This window comes from Elaeis guineensis, chromosome 16 (assembly GCF_000442705.2).
Source record: "Elaeis guineensis isolate ETL-2024a chromosome 16, EG11, whole genome shotgun sequence".
NCBI lineage: Eukaryota > Viridiplantae > Streptophyta > Magnoliopsida > Arecales > Arecaceae > Elaeis > Elaeis guineensis.
In genome coordinates, this window is record NC_026008.2 from 42,393,573 (window position 1) to 42,411,750 (window position 18,178).

Consider the following 18,178-nt stretch of genomic DNA (forward strand, 5'->3'; position numbering starts at 1 on the left):
CCGATCGTTGTAGGTTTTTCGGTTCTTGATGCCCAAGACCTTCCCTCTTCCTCTCGGCGATTCTTTTTGAAATGGCGTGGATCTTGGCCGCCGTGGCAGTGATTTCACTTTGGGCGATCTCTCTATGGAGAATCCTATCCGGTTCTTCTTGCTTGCCGTCGAAACCGGCATTCCTCTCTTCTTCCGGTGAGTTGCATCTCGATCGATGCTCCGGTTTCTTGCTCTATTCTATCGAATATAACCCTAGTATTGTTCGAATCTTGTTCAAATTATATGTTTTTCTCCCCCAAATTTTGCCGTCGCAGGTTCCGGCAAGAAAAGAAATGTGTTGCTGGTCGTGGCTCATCCTGATGACGAGTCCATGTATGGCCTCATTCTTGATTTCAGGGTTCTAATGTTTCGTTGGATTCCACACCTGATTTTGGTTTAAATGTTTTGTACTTGAGACGATTGGACGTTGGGATCTTGATTTGGATGCTATTGGTTCCATTTCCCCACTTTTCTTGAAATTTCTAATCAAATATGCAATAATTTAATTTTTGATCAGCGTTCTGGTGAGTAACTTGTGGAACTGATGATTTTAATGGTTTTGTATAGATAGACGATTTTGGTGGCAGATTAGGTAGCGTGTAATTTGGCAGTGCGTTTGCTTTTGCTTGCGGAATTAAAGTTGCCAAAGAATGATTCTTGTTAGTGGTTAATGAGTTACAATCTGAGGGCATATCATTGGGTGTCCATTGTTGTAGACCTTCTTTGTTTGTGGTCTTTATATTTTTTCTTCCTTCCCCCCCTACATAGTGAGAAATCCACCTATTTTAGATAAGATAAACAAGATGCTATCCCGTTAACTTTTTCCAAAGCTTCTATTGTTGAAATGGTGTCTGGTGTGGTTGAGTGCTTATTTATTATTTGCTTGGTAAGGAACTCTTGTTTCATCTGAGGGTCCGTTTGGTTGGGGTGTGTCAATTATAGGGCAATTGATGATTCCTGAAAATTATTTATCTGAAGAAATGACTGTGGAGGAAAATAATTTTTACTATATTTGATTGATAGAAAAATTACTCTAAAAAATGACACTAGAAAAATATTACTATATTTGATTGGAGATAATCTTATATAGGAATATGGAGAAATTTACAGATATATCTTTCAACATAAAATAATTGTTTAATATTAGGATAGCATTGTCATCTCCATTTAGTTTTTATATAATGACTATGGTCATATAGCTCTTTGCATAATGCTATCTCTATCTTAATTTTTCTGTAAAAACTCTTTATTGAATGAATTTGGAAAGACATTAGAATAAATTTAATGATTACATATGCTGCTTTATTGAGAATATTTTTGTCAAGTATGGATTACCACCATTCAAAAATTTATCAAATACGAACCCTTCTATGGTATTTGTTTTACCTTCTCTCTCCGAAAAATAAACATGGAGCCTACCAATGTTTTTACTATCTCTCTCTTCCATGTTTCATGCTAAAGATGATAATCTGACATGAGATTCATTTTCCCATGCCAGATTATCTCCAACCAAATGGACCCTTAATATCTTTGTGGTCGCTCATCATGAATGATTTTTCTTGGAATTTTGTAATTGGTCACTAGTATTTCTAGCATTTAACTCTCAATCCATGATTAGTAATGATTAATGGATGCTTAAATAGTTAGACTAGTATGTTTCTGGACAATTCAGTACTCATGGGGCAGTCTTTTTGGATATTTTCATATGTATTTTAATTCTGACTATTTTTTGTAAAGGTTGAAGAGTTGTTTAAGATCTTAGCAAGTTATCTAGGACTGCAGCAATTAACATTTATGATTATTTTCTTTGTCCATTCTTGAGAAAAACAGAGAGTATTGCTTTAACTCATTTCATTTCCACCTCCCATTTTGTTTATTAAACATTTACACCAAACTCGTCATAACTGTTGCCACCTCATCATAAAGTTGTCTATATCCTCCCAGACTGTCATTGCTAGAATTAGGTGTATTTGCTCCATAACTGCAGCATTAGATGTAGTCTCCTGAATTTAGAGTAGGTCAAGAGTGGGGATGCAGGGCTCTTAAATCTTAGGGTACAGAATCATGTAAGAACGTAAGTGTAAAAATAATAGAGATCTACCTATTTGACCCTTTCTCTGAAGAAAATAATATTGAAGTACATTATACAAAAATATTATTGTCATATTTTACTTAACAAAGATAAGTTTTGATTAAATAGTGGCAAAATTGGAAATAGCTTCCTTTAAGAAGGGATTAGGAAGTGGGAGCTGAAATTGGAGCAAGATTTTAAATTAGGTGTAGCACAAAAGGTGGAAGTTTCCAGCTGCTAATGTCATGACCCACAAATTCTATACTTTATGCCAGTAAACACCAGAAAATGAAAAAAAATCTCAGTCCAATGGTTTTTGCAGGCTTGTTGAGCATCTTGCTTTGCCAAATGCTCATTTAACAATCGATCCATGCATATTCCTCCTCCCAGCAGTTCTTTCCATGCATCACTAAGTCTTATCATCTAATATAGTCGCCCAAATGTGTTATGTTTTGAACCAGTCTTATTCATCCACAACAAAAAACTAGTCTTCCTCGTAAGTCCTTCCAGCTTCAAGTTCTTGTTGTTTATATTTGGACAATGTTTCTCAATAAATTGGAAAAGTAGGCTCTTGGGTGGTTATCGTAGATTAGGGATGATTCAGCTATTACATATGTTTGCTTAAGTGGCAAATCTTGATAATCAATTTTTGGTTAAAACTAATGTAACACAAGAATTTATGGTTGTTCAGACTTATCATGTCTCCATTTGCTTTCAAGAATTTCTTAAAGAATTAGTTTACTGGGGCAATTATGTAATTTGCCAGACCACTCGATTAATGAGAACCATTGGGTGGCTGTATGTTTCGCAAAATTATTTAAAGAGATCTATTTTTGCATTCATTGGCATAGTTCGTCAGCCACCTCCATTCCTTTTAACTTCCTTGCTCGGGAAGTTTTACGTAAGGCCATGTGATCTGGGTTGACCTGGGTCTTTTTCTTATTGCTCCTGCTCTTTACATCAGAATACAACATTTTTGTTTACTCATTCAGGTAATATATTAAATATACAGACAGACATAAATGCTTAAGCTTCTTAGTTACTACTGAGTTTTAAACTTCCCACATGTCAGACATGGGCAGTGAGTTTGTTTCTATGATGATGCGGTAGTGCATATGATTTTTTTTATAATTAAATTCTGTTCTTCTCCTAGTAATATTTAATTATTTACTATAATTTGTTATCATCTTTGATGGCTTCCATGCAGGTTTTTTGCTCCAACCATTCTTTTCCTGACCTCGGAGGGGCATAATCCTCACATTCTCTGCATGTCAACTGGTATTATATATAATGCTAACTAGAACTACATGGAAACTTGCATACATGTTTTGTAGGATTCTAGTGCCATTTACAATTTTAGCCTCTCATTGTAATGTAGGTGATAAAATTGATAGAATGCAACAGTAGGGTTTATTATTATTATTATTATTATTATTATTTATTTTTTGTTTTTTTAATTCAGCATTTTTTCTGATTTGAGAATTGTTCAATTTTTTGAATTAATTCCATCTTATCCCCTATGACTGAAAGTTAACAAATTGGTTTTTAACAGTAATAACCACTAAAATTATTTTATTGCAGCAATTTATTTTTTTAACGAATTATGAATTACACATTTTAGGAATTTTTAGAAGTTCTTTTGATATCTTGTTCTTGAGATTAACTATACAAATAGCTATCTGCTGATGATTATACAGGTCTATTGGTGTTTCGAAATGCCTGAAAGAAGAAAATGTAATGCATGCATGGCATTGACCAGTGCAATTAGAAATATAGTTATAGTTGTTGAGAGTAATATATTTAGTGCAAAGTATAAAAATATCTTTTTCACTTTGATGGTCATACTTATAGCTGTTACTTCTTCTTGGCAACAGACTCAAATCACTGTGAACCAGCTAAATGAATGAGTGTCATCAGGATGACATTTGGCATAATGCCAGATTTCATAAGACAGACATGAGTGCAGACCATATGCTCGACTCTAAGCATTGAATTATTTAATGATTGGAAAATTGCTAACTTTTGTTGTTGAATCTATGTGTGATGAAAGTTCTTGATGGTAAATTAATTCTAAACAGCAGCACCTTGATATCTGTTGTAGGTAATGCTGAAGGTGTGGGAAATGTTCGTAAGGAAGAATTGTATCGGGCTTGTGCTGTACTCAAGGTTTCTTGTACTGGTGCAAGATACTCTTCTTGGATACTTATCTTAATATCTAGCATTTTTCTTATCAGATTTCATATTTTATTTTGCAGATTCCACTCCAACAAGTTAAAATATTGGATCATCCAGATTTACAGGTATCTCTTGCAAGCAATAAAACTTATAAAATTATTATTATTATTTAAGTGTATGGTGCTTGACATTGTAGTTACGAATTCTACTCTGTTTTAGGATGGATTCAACAATCAATGGGACCATAAATTATTATCAACAATTATTGAAGATGAAATCAAAATGTGGGATATTGACTCAGTAAGGTCTCTTCGAATTTCTGAAATCTTGTCTGAGATTTTAAGTCTCCGTTATACATTTCTATGCATTTGTTAACTGTAATTTTCTATTCAATTTATGGTATATATATTCTTCTCACTTTCTAGCTAGGACTACCGGTGCATTCTGTGAAATTATTTCTAGTTTATACTGTTTCTTTCCCTAAATGGAAAGCCTACCATTTTGGGAGGGGGAGTCAGGGAACCTGTATTTTCGTCATTTTCACATGCATTGTCAGATCAATGTATCTGTAACGAAGTGTCTGTTATATATTATTTTTATTCTATAACTTGCATCTACTCAATATGCATAAGTTTAATTAAATTATCTTTCTTTATATAAGTCCTTTATGAAAGTTTGACCTACAAGTACTGTGTTAGTGCTATTCATATGTGAATAGTTTTTACTTATTTTACGTACAAACTTGAATCAAATTTCTCATTGAAAAAATAGTTTTACCTTTTATTGAGCCATTTTCCTTATTACACTCTGTATTGCTTATGTAGACACCTACAATAATCTAGTATTCAATAGAAAAATGCTAGATTGCTAGTAAGGTAGTGACATATCATTTGTTTTGGCTGTATCCCCTCGGTTCAAGCTGCTACAAACTCTTCCATCATAATGAATACAGCTTTTCTCCCATTTCCTTTTATTCCTTGTTTTTATTTGAAGCAGTTAGTCCCATTGAAAGGCTCCTCTTACATATTGGTTCATAAACCATTTGCCATGGAAGGGAAGTGGGCCCGAAAGTGACATGGCTGGAACCAATTCAAAGCTAGGGTGGGCATGTGCCCCCTCACTTTCCCATCTCCTCCACCGGATGGACAAAAAGGCTCCAACACCAATATGATAAAATAATTAGCAACACCAATGACAATGTACATTTATTGCTAAGAGGTGTGATTCAATATTGTTTAAAGTACAAAAACACTATCAATATGTTATGGTGATTTCTAATAAAACATCTTACAAGCTTAATACATGTGATTTGAAGTTCCCTCTCAGTTCTGTTGCAATTGCTTAAAATGCCTGTGTATGGGAAGCAGACAAGAATGATGTTTTTGTGTTGGTGCTACTAATATATGCTATTGTTGTAACCATCATCAAAATTTTCATATAGAACTCAAGGTTGGGAGGGCTAAAAGAAAGGGAAACAAAGCGCAGACTATTGAGTGTGAAAACTTGATGTGCTAAAATTCGACAAATTGGAGTATGAAATCTTGGCAAATTGAGAAGAAAATCCTTGCTGTGCCCACTAAGATTAAATAACTTTCTGACAAGACCCCAATAGTCATCAAAAGTAGGTTTATGAAAGGAGGGAGTGAAGACAGAAACAAGCACACCTAGAAACAATAAAAAACAATGCTGAATCCTTGGATGATTGAAATATACATAAGAGGGAAGTCTACAAGGGTTTCTCGAGAATCTGGAGAAAACCACAAGGAATAATAGTTTTGTGCAGAATCAATTGAATGAAGATTTTAAAAATTGCTAATCTAGAGAGAGAATCAATATCTGTGCACCAATGAAGAGAAACAAATTGGAGGACAACACTTGAAAAGAATATATAGACAAACACAAGTTGGCGAAAAAAGAACATATCTCTAGGGTTTGTCTATACTGTTGGTTATGTCATGAATAAATCTCAATTTCTTCAATTCTATTTTTCATAAAGGCTGCAGCAAATCGACCGTTGAATTAACAACCTTCAGCAAGCCAACCTAGGGATGAATTCCTCTCGTACAAAACCCTTATAGTTTTATCACATTCTTTCATGGAGTCATTTTTTTGAATGGCCAAATTTTTGTGAATCATTTGGTGAGAATATCTTGAGAAGCATCATCATGTTAGGGATGAGCTAACATTTCAGCCTAGAAGCCAGTATAAAGAGTGGATGAGCCAGTCTCCAGTGACTGCTCTTTGATGCTCTTGGAAAAAGAAGCTTAGGAGGAGATCTTTTACAATTTACCCAGAATCAGTTGTTGGAAAGATGGAATAGATCTTGCCATGAATAGGCAATAACTAATTTTGTGTATGTAACTGTAGCTAGTCACCATCGGCTAAGCCTATCGATGTGGAGAACAATAGAATCATTTAGTAAATATAGTACAATATCACTACTATTGCTTTATAATTTGCAAACCAAGTACTTGCTTTTAGATTGATTTCTGGGGAATTTTTAACCATGATATTCCACCATTAAAATACTCATTTCAGCTAGTAATAACTCTATAGATTCCTGTTATCAATTTGTCTTCTGAGAATCAGAGTGCGTTTGATTTTTCTTTTTGGTGCTCTCCACTTCACCTTGCTCAAAGCCCCAAGCTTTTCGTCTTCTTTTCACTTAAAGATTTAAAAAATTATTTTCTTCTTGCTTTTTAAGTTCCCAAAATATGTTTTTTTTTAAAAATATGATAAATCATTTTTTTTAACATGTAGGTTTCTCCAAGATGTACATTTCTAGAGCCATTGACTTGTAAAAACAGAAAACATATGTATATGTGTGTGTGTGTGTGTGTTTGTGTATATATATATTGTGAGAATGCGACCCATATTTGAATTGTGAGAATGCGACACATTTTTGAATCTTGTGAACATTTCAAAGTACTCTTTGTAGACATATCCATGAACCAATATCAACAAACACTTGTATTAAGTGTAAGCAATGCTTGTTTTATATATGTAATTAAAATTCTTGGGAGTACTATTATGCTAGAAAAACATGCTTATCTGCCTTTCCACCCACATTGAATCCATTTCATGCATCTAATGCTGCATTGTGTTATTTTGTTTTAGTTAATTACATTTGATAAGTTTGGAGTATCTGGACATCCGAATCACCGTGCTGTTCATCATGGAATATGGTCAGTTGATTTTCCTAGTTCAAGCTTTTTAAAATCACAAAGGTTTTTCTTCATTACCTCTAATTTAGTGTTTACGGTTACGTTTTCCATTGCATGTTCTTAACGTTGTCTTTTATTATTATTGGCCTAAAAACTAGAATCATATCGTTTAACTTGGAGGTGACTTGTTATATTTCTTAGATCACTTCTAATGCTGAAATCTAGGGGAAAATAATTTTTTTATTCTTACAATGATCTTTATACATAGTCTAGCCACATTATTCAAAATATAATGTGTGTATGTATAATTCCTCTCAACATGGATACAGACAAATGATGCATAAAGGACATGTTGTTATGTATTATTTGAGTTCATATGAACTGGTAATTTAATATAAACTCTGTTTACCCAGAATAGGCATAATGGCATAAAGGACATGTTGTTATGTATTATTTTTCATTTATTTCTTTTTATAATTGAGTGGAAATTGCTCAAGGGATGCTGAAACCACTTTCCCTTGAATTTGTATTTTTTCAAAAAAGGTTTCGAGTAATCACATGACATAGCCATAATCACAACCAACAAGTCTTTGAGTATACTTTTAATACTGCCATCATATTTGGTCATGAAGGAAACATGATATGCTATTTTCGATGTATCAATGTGTTGGCACTCCATTGTTATGTCTCATTGAGGTGATATCATTAAAGTGTTCTGTCAAGGTAACTTTTTTTTTAATTTTTTTTTTTTTACCAACATGGTATTTTGGTATTAGGGAAAACGTTATGTCTCATTGAGGTGATATCACTAAAGTGTCCTGTCAAGGTAACTTTTTTTTTAATTTTTCTTTTTTTTACCAACATGGTATTTTGGTATTAGGGAAAACCTTGGGGTTTCTTCGATTTTTCTAAACCAATACTCATTAAATTTTAAAAAACTAACATAAAAAAAAATTATTTTTTTAAATCATACCACCCATTGGCAAATGATAACTTTTCATTCATAGAACTCTAATATAGGTTTAGGGTGATTTTGTTAGAAGATTACCTCTTTTGAGTGGAAAGATGATTGGATTAAATCAAGTGTTTGGATATTTTCCACAAAGAAACATGAAATATTCAAATCTTTTGTTATGATTCAGAATTAGGAGATATAACCAAATTAATTAGTATTTTCCTTCTTATATCACAATTGAAGGAAGAAAACATAGTTCTATTTACGTAAACTAATTTCTTGATGACTATAATTAACAAGGCATGTAGTGCTTATTAATTTAAACATACTTAAATATAATTTAATACAAAATGTTAATATTTAATCTTTCAATCTTATCAAATGGTAAGATTCAATCATTAAATCACAAGATTTTAGTAATAATTCTCAGAATACTAACTTAGTTTCTATGCCTTAAAGAGTTTTTGCTCACTATGTAGCTACCCATCCTTATATGTGCACCCATTGCATATGTTCAATTAGATAGTACTTAGATGTTTAGTTGGAAGTACTTGGAAATTGTCACTCTTCTTGTATTCTATGTATTTACTTCTGTCGTTCTGGTTGATTTGTCAACAGCATGCTCTTATCTGATAACTCAAAAAGAAATATTGAAGCCTGGGAACTCGTATGATTCTTCCTCTGAATCTACTTTGCTCGGTGAAAATTTTCTGCTACTTATTTCATGCTTTTATGTCATAATTTTTAGGAAAAATTACAATTTGACACTCAAGCATGGTCGATTCTCAGACACACCCCTGCATCTTTAAAAATTTTCAAAGTGGCCCTTCAGGTTTCCCAATTGTTCCAAGGTGGTCCTCCAGCGCACCAACCAGCCAATTTCGTTTGTTTGCCATTCAAATGGCCAAAATGCCTTTACCCTCTTTAGACTACTTCGAATGTCTTTTCCACTGCCTCCAATCCTGACTATTCTACTTGGACCTCATGGTGCCATCCTCCCTTCCTTGACGACTATCTAGTATTCCCATGACAATCCGACCTTCCGTTCGATGTCGGCCATCTACCTAATCTTCCGGCTAGCCAAGTGGTCATCCTTAGAAATCATGATGTCCTTCCAAAGTGATTGCTTGGGCTTGGGGTTCCATAGATCCTGCTCCTCCCTTTCCTCCAAGAGTTTGATGCTTGGGCTTGGGGTTAGAATTGGGTTCCTTTTCCTCACCTTCATCTCCCCTTCTTTCTGCTGTCCTGGAGGAATTTCCTACACCAACCACTTCAACTCCACCATCCCCAAAGCCACCTCCTTAGGCCTCTTGGTTGATTCCTCCACCTCCTTCCAACTCTCCAATGGCTACTTCTCTAGTGGCCACCATTGCCTCCTATACAGCAACCCCATCCCCTCCTTCCTTGAATCTTTTGACTTCTTTGTCAGAAGATTCATCTTTCTTGGATGGATAATGTGGTGGCGCTCTGAAAGAAAGGAGCATGGGTTTCTCTGAAAGGAATCCCTATTCATGATTTTTTAAACTTTAAATTTTGCTATCGACACCGTACTCCAAATGATGAACATCAGTGTAAGACAAAAGTTGTTTATGTTCCCCACCCAAGGCATCCCAACTTCCTCGTTAGAAAGTATATGTAAGCATTTGCCGCGTTCACTAGCAAAACAGGACAAATGATAAGTGGATCAGCCATAACTTCGAGGAGCCAAGCCACCAGCCTCCCCCTTCCCATCCTCTTCCATCCCACCTCCCTCCCTCCCTCCCTCCATTTTGTCTCTCTTCTAGAATCAAATAAAAATAAAACTCATATCTTTCTTTTTAATATTCCCCTCCAATCTAAACTCCAAGTCTCTAACACAGAGTACCCTTACCCAATGATCTTCATGAAACCGACCATGCCGAATCCACCCTCTCCCTCTCTGATCTCCCAATGAACAGTCTACACATCTCCAATTCTCAGGACTCTCCTACTGGCCGCTGTTCCACCGCTTTAGAAACTAACCCCCTTGAGTTTTTCCACACCCCTGTTCTCCGGTAGAGATGTGCACCACCACCAATGTATTCCTCCAAGGAAAACTTCTTCCTTTCATAGTGCCACCACCTCGCCACCCAAGAAAGATGAAATCTATAAACCTAGAAGCATCGTCCTTTCATATTGCAACTTTGTGTCCTCCTCCCATACCTGTACTTCTCGTTGTTTCTTTGTATGGTGGGGGCATGTGTTTCTCTGATGCCACTGAGAGGGTACCTCCATTGATCTCATGGCTATTTTGAAACTCAAATTGGTTGTTTCTACAAACCTAGAAGCCGCCCTCTTCATGCCCACCCTCTCATATTGCAACTCTGCCTCCTGCCATACCGCTAGTTCCCACTATTCCTACGTATGATGGGGGGTGGGTTTCTACTCTTCATATGCTGCTATGGTCTCTCTCCCTCTCCCTCCCCCTTTGCCTTGGGTTTCTTTGGATGTAGAGAACCCATTCAAAGCATGCTACTTAGACAAGTTCATGTGGGGCCCATAGCGCATTATTTTAGGTGTGTAAGAGAACCTATTTAGAAATGAATTACATGATACTAAGGGCATTTTCATCCTACACAATCTATGTTATCATGTGGTGGTCATGTGCCATCACTATTAACAGAGATGAATGATAGGACCACTTTGGACACTTTAGAAACTTGAAGGATCTATTTGAGATTTTCTAAAGATGAGGGGGTGTGCGGATGGAAATCATCCAAACTTGAGGGTATGAAATTGTAATTTTCCCTAATTTTTAAGATGCAGGCATTATTCTGTCCTAGAGCTGCTAATTAATATAGTTTAATTGTTAAAGACTGCTCTGTTTTATGTTTGTTTTCAGCAATTAGGTGTTCATGTTTGTCATGTTAAATCTTTATGCCATATGTGGATTCATTTACATGCTTATGATCGAATTATTTCACATAAGTTGCTTTTTTTCAGAAGTAATTTTTAGTTTCTAATCAATTTATTCGATTTGAAAAAGGCATTGATGTTCTATAAATTACCTTCTAGACCCCCTCCCCCAACAAAAAAAAAAAAAGAAAAGAAAAATGAGTGAGTGAGAGAGAGAGAGAGCTTAGTGAAGAAAACCCAAACTGATATTGCAGTGGACATGTGAGATTGGTGTAAATGCAAATTTTTACCAACTATGCTTTTGCAGCAATTGGCCCATTTTCAGAAAACTGTCCTATTTATCTGATCAACAAAACATACTTTGCACTAGATCGATGACTCATTGTTTTTGGACCTCACTATTATAATTTTAACATGCAATAAAGATGAGAAATATCAGAAGGATTAATGAGCCATGCATCAAATAAAAGTCATATATGGTTCATTTTATTAGGAACAATTTAGTAATGTATACAGTTGATGGTAAACTTTACTTCATGTATTATTAAATAATGTTTAAAAGAACTTCAAATTATATCTGATTTGTGGTTTATAGGCATTTTAGATGTTATAACTGACCCAAAATAACTGGACAAGGCTTATGTTTGTGATTATCTTGAGAGATAATAGTAAATTGATGTTTGGCCTGAGTCCAATCAAGCCTGGCTAGAGAAAACCAAGCATGAAGCATATACAAGGTTCAGGAAGCAACACTTAAACCCGTGAATCAGAGTCCAATAGTAATTTGTTTGTAACTTGCACGGTCCTACCCGAGTTCAACTGTTTGATATTGTGGTTGTTGTTGTTGTTAACCTTGTCTCTAACATAATGGAAAGCTTATCTCCTATGAATGGTTTTTCCTTCTCTCATTTCTTCCCCACCTCTGTATCGTCACCTTGCTGGCCTCAATTATTTTCCCCCATTTCCACCTTCCTTTTCTTCTAATTCTTCAAAAACTTTTTCTTCTTTTTTTGTTCCAACCCCCCCACCCACCCATCCCATCCTCCCCAACTGAAAAAAGGACCTCTCCCTTGACCTCTATAACCAATTCAATCCTGTCCATGACCCATCATGAGCTCTCCTAGCCTCTTAGACAGCTCCAATCTCATTCTTGGCAATACCAATATGAACTCCCTGGCTTTTCTGGCTGTCTCCCACTTCACTCGACAAGCATCCCCAACATCTTTATCTGCCTCAATCTTGCCCTTGGTGGTCACTTTGCACTTACCAGGTCTCCCTCATCTCCAGCCCATTGCCATCCCCTTGCTCCATACCTTGCCCTATTTTTTGACCAATCACACTGTTCTAGCCCTAGGTGCAGCAAGTGGAAAGCAGGTTATTTATAATTTAAAAAGAAAAGTTGAAGGGGGAAAAAAAGAGCCTAGGAAGCAGGTGCTCGGACAATTTCTTTTTTTTTTTTTTGAAAGATGTTAGAAGGGGTGCACCATCCTATGTAGAAGTTTTTGCAACTAAGGTATGTGCTTGTGCACCCAATAATTAACAGCTGTGCTACAACATAAGCAGTCAACTGTTGTTGCATTGCAGAGATAGCCATGCATTCAACTGATGTATTCGTCCCCCACCATTTGTGCATTGCAGTGTTGCAAACTGAAGTTTTAATCTAGATGATCAAATTCAAAGTGCTTGATTGCCAAGATTATTGCTGATATAAACAAGAGACATGTTTTATGTCAGTTTTTGCCAAGTCAACAACTTCACATTCCTTCATGATTTGTGCCTATCCCTACAGATATCATGTTATGTGTTGTTATTTCAGGACAGGCTATTGCTTAGTTTTACTTTTAGGAGTTTGAACATCTAGATTCATTGGGTTACTGCATATTCGAATGCATGCTTCTTAAGTTGCATAATAGGGTTCATGCTTCCTTTCTTTTTTAGAATATGAACATGAAACAACAAATGATTTAGATAAGTCGGCTGTGTGGATTTTGTCAGTTGCTATTATGAATTTGGGAGCGGAAATTGTTTGACTCATCATCTTTCTTCTTTCACTGTTAACAACTCTTCTCTATAATAATTTTCAGACCGGAGATTTGTACTCTGACTAGAAAAAACAGCAAATAATGTATTTCTTGCTATGAATTTTCAGATCAGTACGAATATCCTTCGCAAGTATAGTGGCCCTGTAGACATCTGGTTGTCTATCTTATGCTCTCTATCCAATCCAGGAAGACAGATGTATTGCATACCCAACAGCCTTCCTCGCAAAAGCTACTGTGCAATGGCTGAGCATGAGAGCCAGTGGATTTGGTATGCATCCCTAAGACTTTCCTCTGGTGAATAGTGGCTATTTGATAAAACTAGCCTATTTATATTGTTCAATTAATGAATTAGAGAAAATCCTTTTATGACAAAGTCATGGTCTTTTCATTGTTATATACTTCTAAAACTAAAAGTTTAAAAGAAAAAAAAGCGCATAATCATCTGTTCAATAGGAGCTGATGACACAGGTGGTGAAGGAAGAAAAACAAAACCAGGTGTTTGTTGCTCTCTCTTTGCTGTTTGTTGTGGGGGGAAAAAAAATCTCTTGTATGATATTGGAAGAAAATACATTCCTCCTGCAGTATTCTTGGAATGATTTTTTAGCCTCCTATTCCCTTTGTTGAATTAATAGTTCTATACTCTGGGACATGCTCAACCTCTTTCTGCATATATCTTGAAAAAGGAACTGATGTCAAGCATATGTTCCTCCAAGAATAAGTGCTCTAGTTTTCAAACTTTTCATCACATATAGTTATGTGCAAATAACTGATTGATTGTCCTTGGAACTTAATAGTCTGTTGATTATGTAATCCAACTTGCATATTCGTGCGTGACCCATCCCCCACCATGGATAACATGTCATCTTATTTTAGTAATTTCCCCTTCCAAAATATGTGCATCCTACTGGAGTTTTGGATCACAATTTCTTTTAGAAATAACAAGTGCTTTGGCCTACAGCATGTACATTGCCAGTGCGAGAGCATCATATGCGTATACAGACACAACACAAGTAGTGGATAGCCTTTTAATGATAGACATAAACTAATAACTCGTTCTTCATGAAGTGTTCCTGCATTTGAAGATTTTCTATTCTTCTTAAACGTTTGCTTGTGGTTCTGCAGGTTTCGGAAGTTGTTTGTGCTGTTCTCTAATTATACATACATGAATACACTTCGAAAAATCAATTTCTAGACTACAAATTGAGTGACAACCATGCATTGATTCAATCTTTGCCATCAAACAGCTTGTCCTCTCATGGAACAAAAGCAACTCAGTATATCAGGCTCATCAGAATGCTTTTAGATTGGTTGTTCAATAAGGGAAACATCCATGGAGTTTATGGGTTTGTCACGGAGTGATGGTGATACAAGATAAGGTGTATGAAGAGCAGATTATGATGCACTGCTGTTAAGACCTCAAAAAGTTGATGTCTGTAGTTAGAAAGTTCTAATGGCTTTCTGTAATCTCAAAGATAAACATATGAAATTTAGGTCTTTATCATCCAAATTTAAGACTGCCTTGGTTGGATTCTTTTCCCCTTTGAATTTTTCTCATCATCTTATTATAAATTACTGGTACCATTCATACCATGCAATTATTATGTTACTCGTACAATTCGTACCATGCACTCTCACTTTCACCGTTATATGACTGCCATCGGTGGATCACACTTATTTTGTTCCTCATGTAGCCTACCGTGGAGTTATAGTGTATGTCTGAAAACGATTGCCATTTGAGCGGGCGGGAGCGGGTTATTAACTGTCGTAGAAATCCTTATGGCAGATCATCAGGGAGGTTAAAGACGGGGCACCCAGCAGATAACTTTGACGTGTTCTTAAGGGTACCAGAACATCAAGTTGCCTATACCAAGAGAAGCATGCAAGCCGGTACTCATAAGGAATGTGCTAAATAAGCCCATCGTTCCTGCATGTCAATTTCTCGACTGATTGTTCTTGGAAAAAGAATTCTATACTGGTAGCATATCCATCATGTGAAGCATACATAAAACCAGGAATGCGAGGCATGCCCAAGTGTTCGACAAAAGGCATGAAAAATCTGATGGTGTTCGACACGAGGCATGCCGAGAGAAGCTGCGGCAGTCTTCAACTTCTGCACTGTTACAGCAGATTTAACCTCTGCACTGTATTCTGTGCTACACAGCTGCACCAGTGAAAAAAATTAAAAGCAAAAAAGAAAAAGGTAAAAATCAAATTAGCAGCTATGACCATGAAAAATGTAAGAAAAAATGGTCATGACACAACTGTTACATGCCGGGCGGGGGTATTCTGAGTTTGGAAAGCAGAAAAGATAAATTACCTTAACATGGAGTCATGTTTACTGGAGCCATAGATCCAGATTTTAGGAACCGTCTAAACGTACTGAATTCCTTAAGTGCATGCCTGTATAAGCATACACGGACCGGGCGCAGGAGATCGGACCTAGAATTTAAATTCCGTCTTCTTTGATTTCCCTTCCTTTTCCTTCGTCTTGCGCTTCCTTTTCTTCTCTGCCTGCAGTGGTTGATAACTCCAAGTCGCATCAGTATATTCAGACAAATAAAAGATTATATATATATATATATTAAAGAGAAAAAAAAAAAGACAAACAAACCTCTGCGACCATGTCACTGAAATCTTCCATCTGGTTTCGCAGCTTCTCTTCTTCTCGTGCCTCGTCATACCTGTGATATAAAATCAAAACTAGATTATAAAACATATTATCACAATCAACCTGATCTATCAAGCATTTGTCACAAGTTCACTTGGCTTCCAAAAGATCATCCATAACTTCCAACTCCTCTGGTTGTATGGTGACATCCACTTTGTCTGATTTTTGACTGCGTAGAAGATCAACCTGAGGATGCTTCATTGTTTATTGGAGGTGGATTAAACCATGCCTACAGGAAGTCCATGGACAACAAACAACATGCAAAAATGCCTCCTTAAAAATTTCAAACAATCCGCCAGCTAAACCACCTAGTACAGACAGGGTACCCATATTGATCCATAAAGCATCTTAATTAAACTTGATAATTCCAATGGTCCTCTACAAGCTCCTGCTCACGAGTAGTATTGGTGGAATCCCTTTCAATAACTAACATTCCTTCAAGCACACTAACAACGATTATAACATACCTTAGAGAATAAAGGATGAACATCTAATTTTCACCAAAAAAAAGATGCACATTTAATGGACTAATTGTCACGCCCCGAATCCAATACCCGGATCGGATACGTGATGGCCGCACACTCCTTAGAGCAAGCCCTAAAGAATATGCAAGGCCAAAATAAATCATTAAATCTTAACATCCATAATAATTAATTTCAACAATAATCATAAAACCTTACATAATTACAAATTAAATTTCTTCAATTCTCTGATCAGATACTATGACACTCTATTTATCCTCCTGTTCACCCGTAAATCCAAGCTATAATCAATCATAAGCATCCTGTAACTCTGAGAAGGAAAAAAAATGAAGGGGTGTGAGCTTTACAGCCCAGTAAGAATTCCATATCACATCAATATAATAATATAATCTGAAAATAATGATAGGCAATAACACATAAAAGTCGATGTTCACTGTCCAGAATACTGCAAACATTTATAGATTATCTGTTTTATCAAAAGAGATGCATCATCATATGTTAAATAAGTGAAACAATTTTATTCAACGATTGTTTCATGTCTTATCTTTCTATTTTCTTCTATATCACATCATCTTTAATCCTTTCTTTTGGCTTAGCTTTAGCTTTGCTTTGGCTTTGACTACCAGGATCATCGACGATCTTTTATTCGGATCGATTTTCTGTGATCTTCCTCGGATCGAAATATTCATGATCTTTCTCGATCAAAGTGCCATGATCTTTCTCGGATCAAATCATTCATGATCTTTCTCGGATCAGATTCTTCATGATCTTTCTCGGATCATATATTCTTCCACACATGAGCCTGTGGGGGCTGTCCCAGGCATAAGCTCCTGGCAAGCTATTCCACATGACAAGGCCAGTCCAAACCATAATTCTCTTTCTTTTAATATTCATGAAATTATGGTATTAACTTCATTAATCAATTCATCTTTGCAGTGAAATAAATATGTCATACACATAATCATGCCATCACTCGCTGATACATATGTATTGATATAGCATACTCATGCTCAAAATCACATAAATAAATAACAATATCTCAGATATAACAAATTCATCGATCTCAAATTCAACGATGCAAAATCAATGAGATAAAACCAACGGTAAAATAACATATAACGATGATCATGTACAGAAATTCTTATCTTTACCGGTGACTGATCCAAGCACAGAAATCAATATTCTTTTTTTTTGACTTATGAATTTCTTTAACAAAATATTCCACTCGATATTATATGCAGACAATCATCTCTTCATAACCCTGATCAAATATAAAAATCATATATAGAGAAAATTACCGATAATCGATCTTAATAACACAAATCGAGGATCTCTCTTAGGATTAATCAAAATTAGGATTTATCTAAGTATCTGGATCCTCCACTGATCCATAAGACTTTTAGAGAGAGAAAATCCATGAAGAGAGAGAAAATTCTAGAGAGAGAAAGTAGAGAGAGAAAGTGAGAGAGAAACCTTCGTATCCTTTCGATGAGGCACTCATGATCGAGATCATCAGAGTCCTATCAGGGTGACTCAATATGAATCAAGTGTTACAAATTTCAAATAGAATCGGACTGGGATCAGATCTACCGCATGAATTTCGGAGCAATCTCAAATCATCATATTTTTATTTCAAATTTATCCTAGAGTCTGTGATGTAATCAGAGAGAGAGTAGAAAGATTCTAGAGAGATAAAATCCACAAAAGAGAGAAAGAT

At 35.7% G+C, this 18,178-nt stretch overlaps 3 protein-coding genes across 4 annotated transcripts in view; 1 reads left to right on the forward strand and 2 right to left on the reverse strand.

Moving 5' to 3' along the window:
• LOC140854241 (uncharacterized) overlaps window positions 1-16,999 on the reverse strand; it is a 49,400-nt gene extending 32,401 nt beyond the window's left edge. Inside the window, exon 1 of the mRNA XM_073249783.1 lies at window positions 16,660-16,999. The gene's annotated coding sequence lies outside the window, so the exon portion shown is untranslated. The remainder of the gene's footprint in view (window positions 1-16,659) is intronic.
• On the forward strand, window positions 16-14,842 carry LOC140854240 (uncharacterized). Of its 2 annotated transcripts, none has more exons than XM_073249781.1 (10): window positions 16-186; window positions 306-363; window positions 3,309-3,379; window positions 4,203-4,267; window positions 4,357-4,401; window positions 4,496-4,576; window positions 7,394-7,461; window positions 9,014-9,062; window positions 13,419-13,579; window positions 14,434-14,842. In XM_073249781.1, exons 1-10 carry the CDS (start codon window positions 72-74, stop codon window positions 14,501-14,503), a joined length of 783 nt encoding a protein of 260 aa, XP_073105882.1. In that variant the 5' UTR covers window positions 16-71; the 3' UTR covers window positions 14,504-14,842. The 2 variants fall into 2 exon arrangements, with proteins under 2 accessions (XP_073105882.1, XP_073105883.1); XM_073249782.1 differs by having other exon boundaries at window positions 153-186; window positions 269-363.
• LOC105059214 (uncharacterized) lies at window positions 15,206-16,309 on the reverse strand. The gene is made up of 5 exons (XM_073249816.1): window positions 16,269-16,309; window positions 16,074-16,165; window positions 15,923-15,992; window positions 15,629-15,822; window positions 15,206-15,472 (listed from the first exon to the last, which is right to left on the reverse strand). Exons 1-4 carry the CDS (start codon window positions 16,307-16,309, stop codon window positions 15,630-15,632), a joined length of 396 nt encoding a protein of 131 aa, XP_073105917.1. The 3' UTR covers window positions 15,206-15,472; window position 15,629.
• Window positions 17,000-18,178: the final 1,179 nt, after the last annotated feature.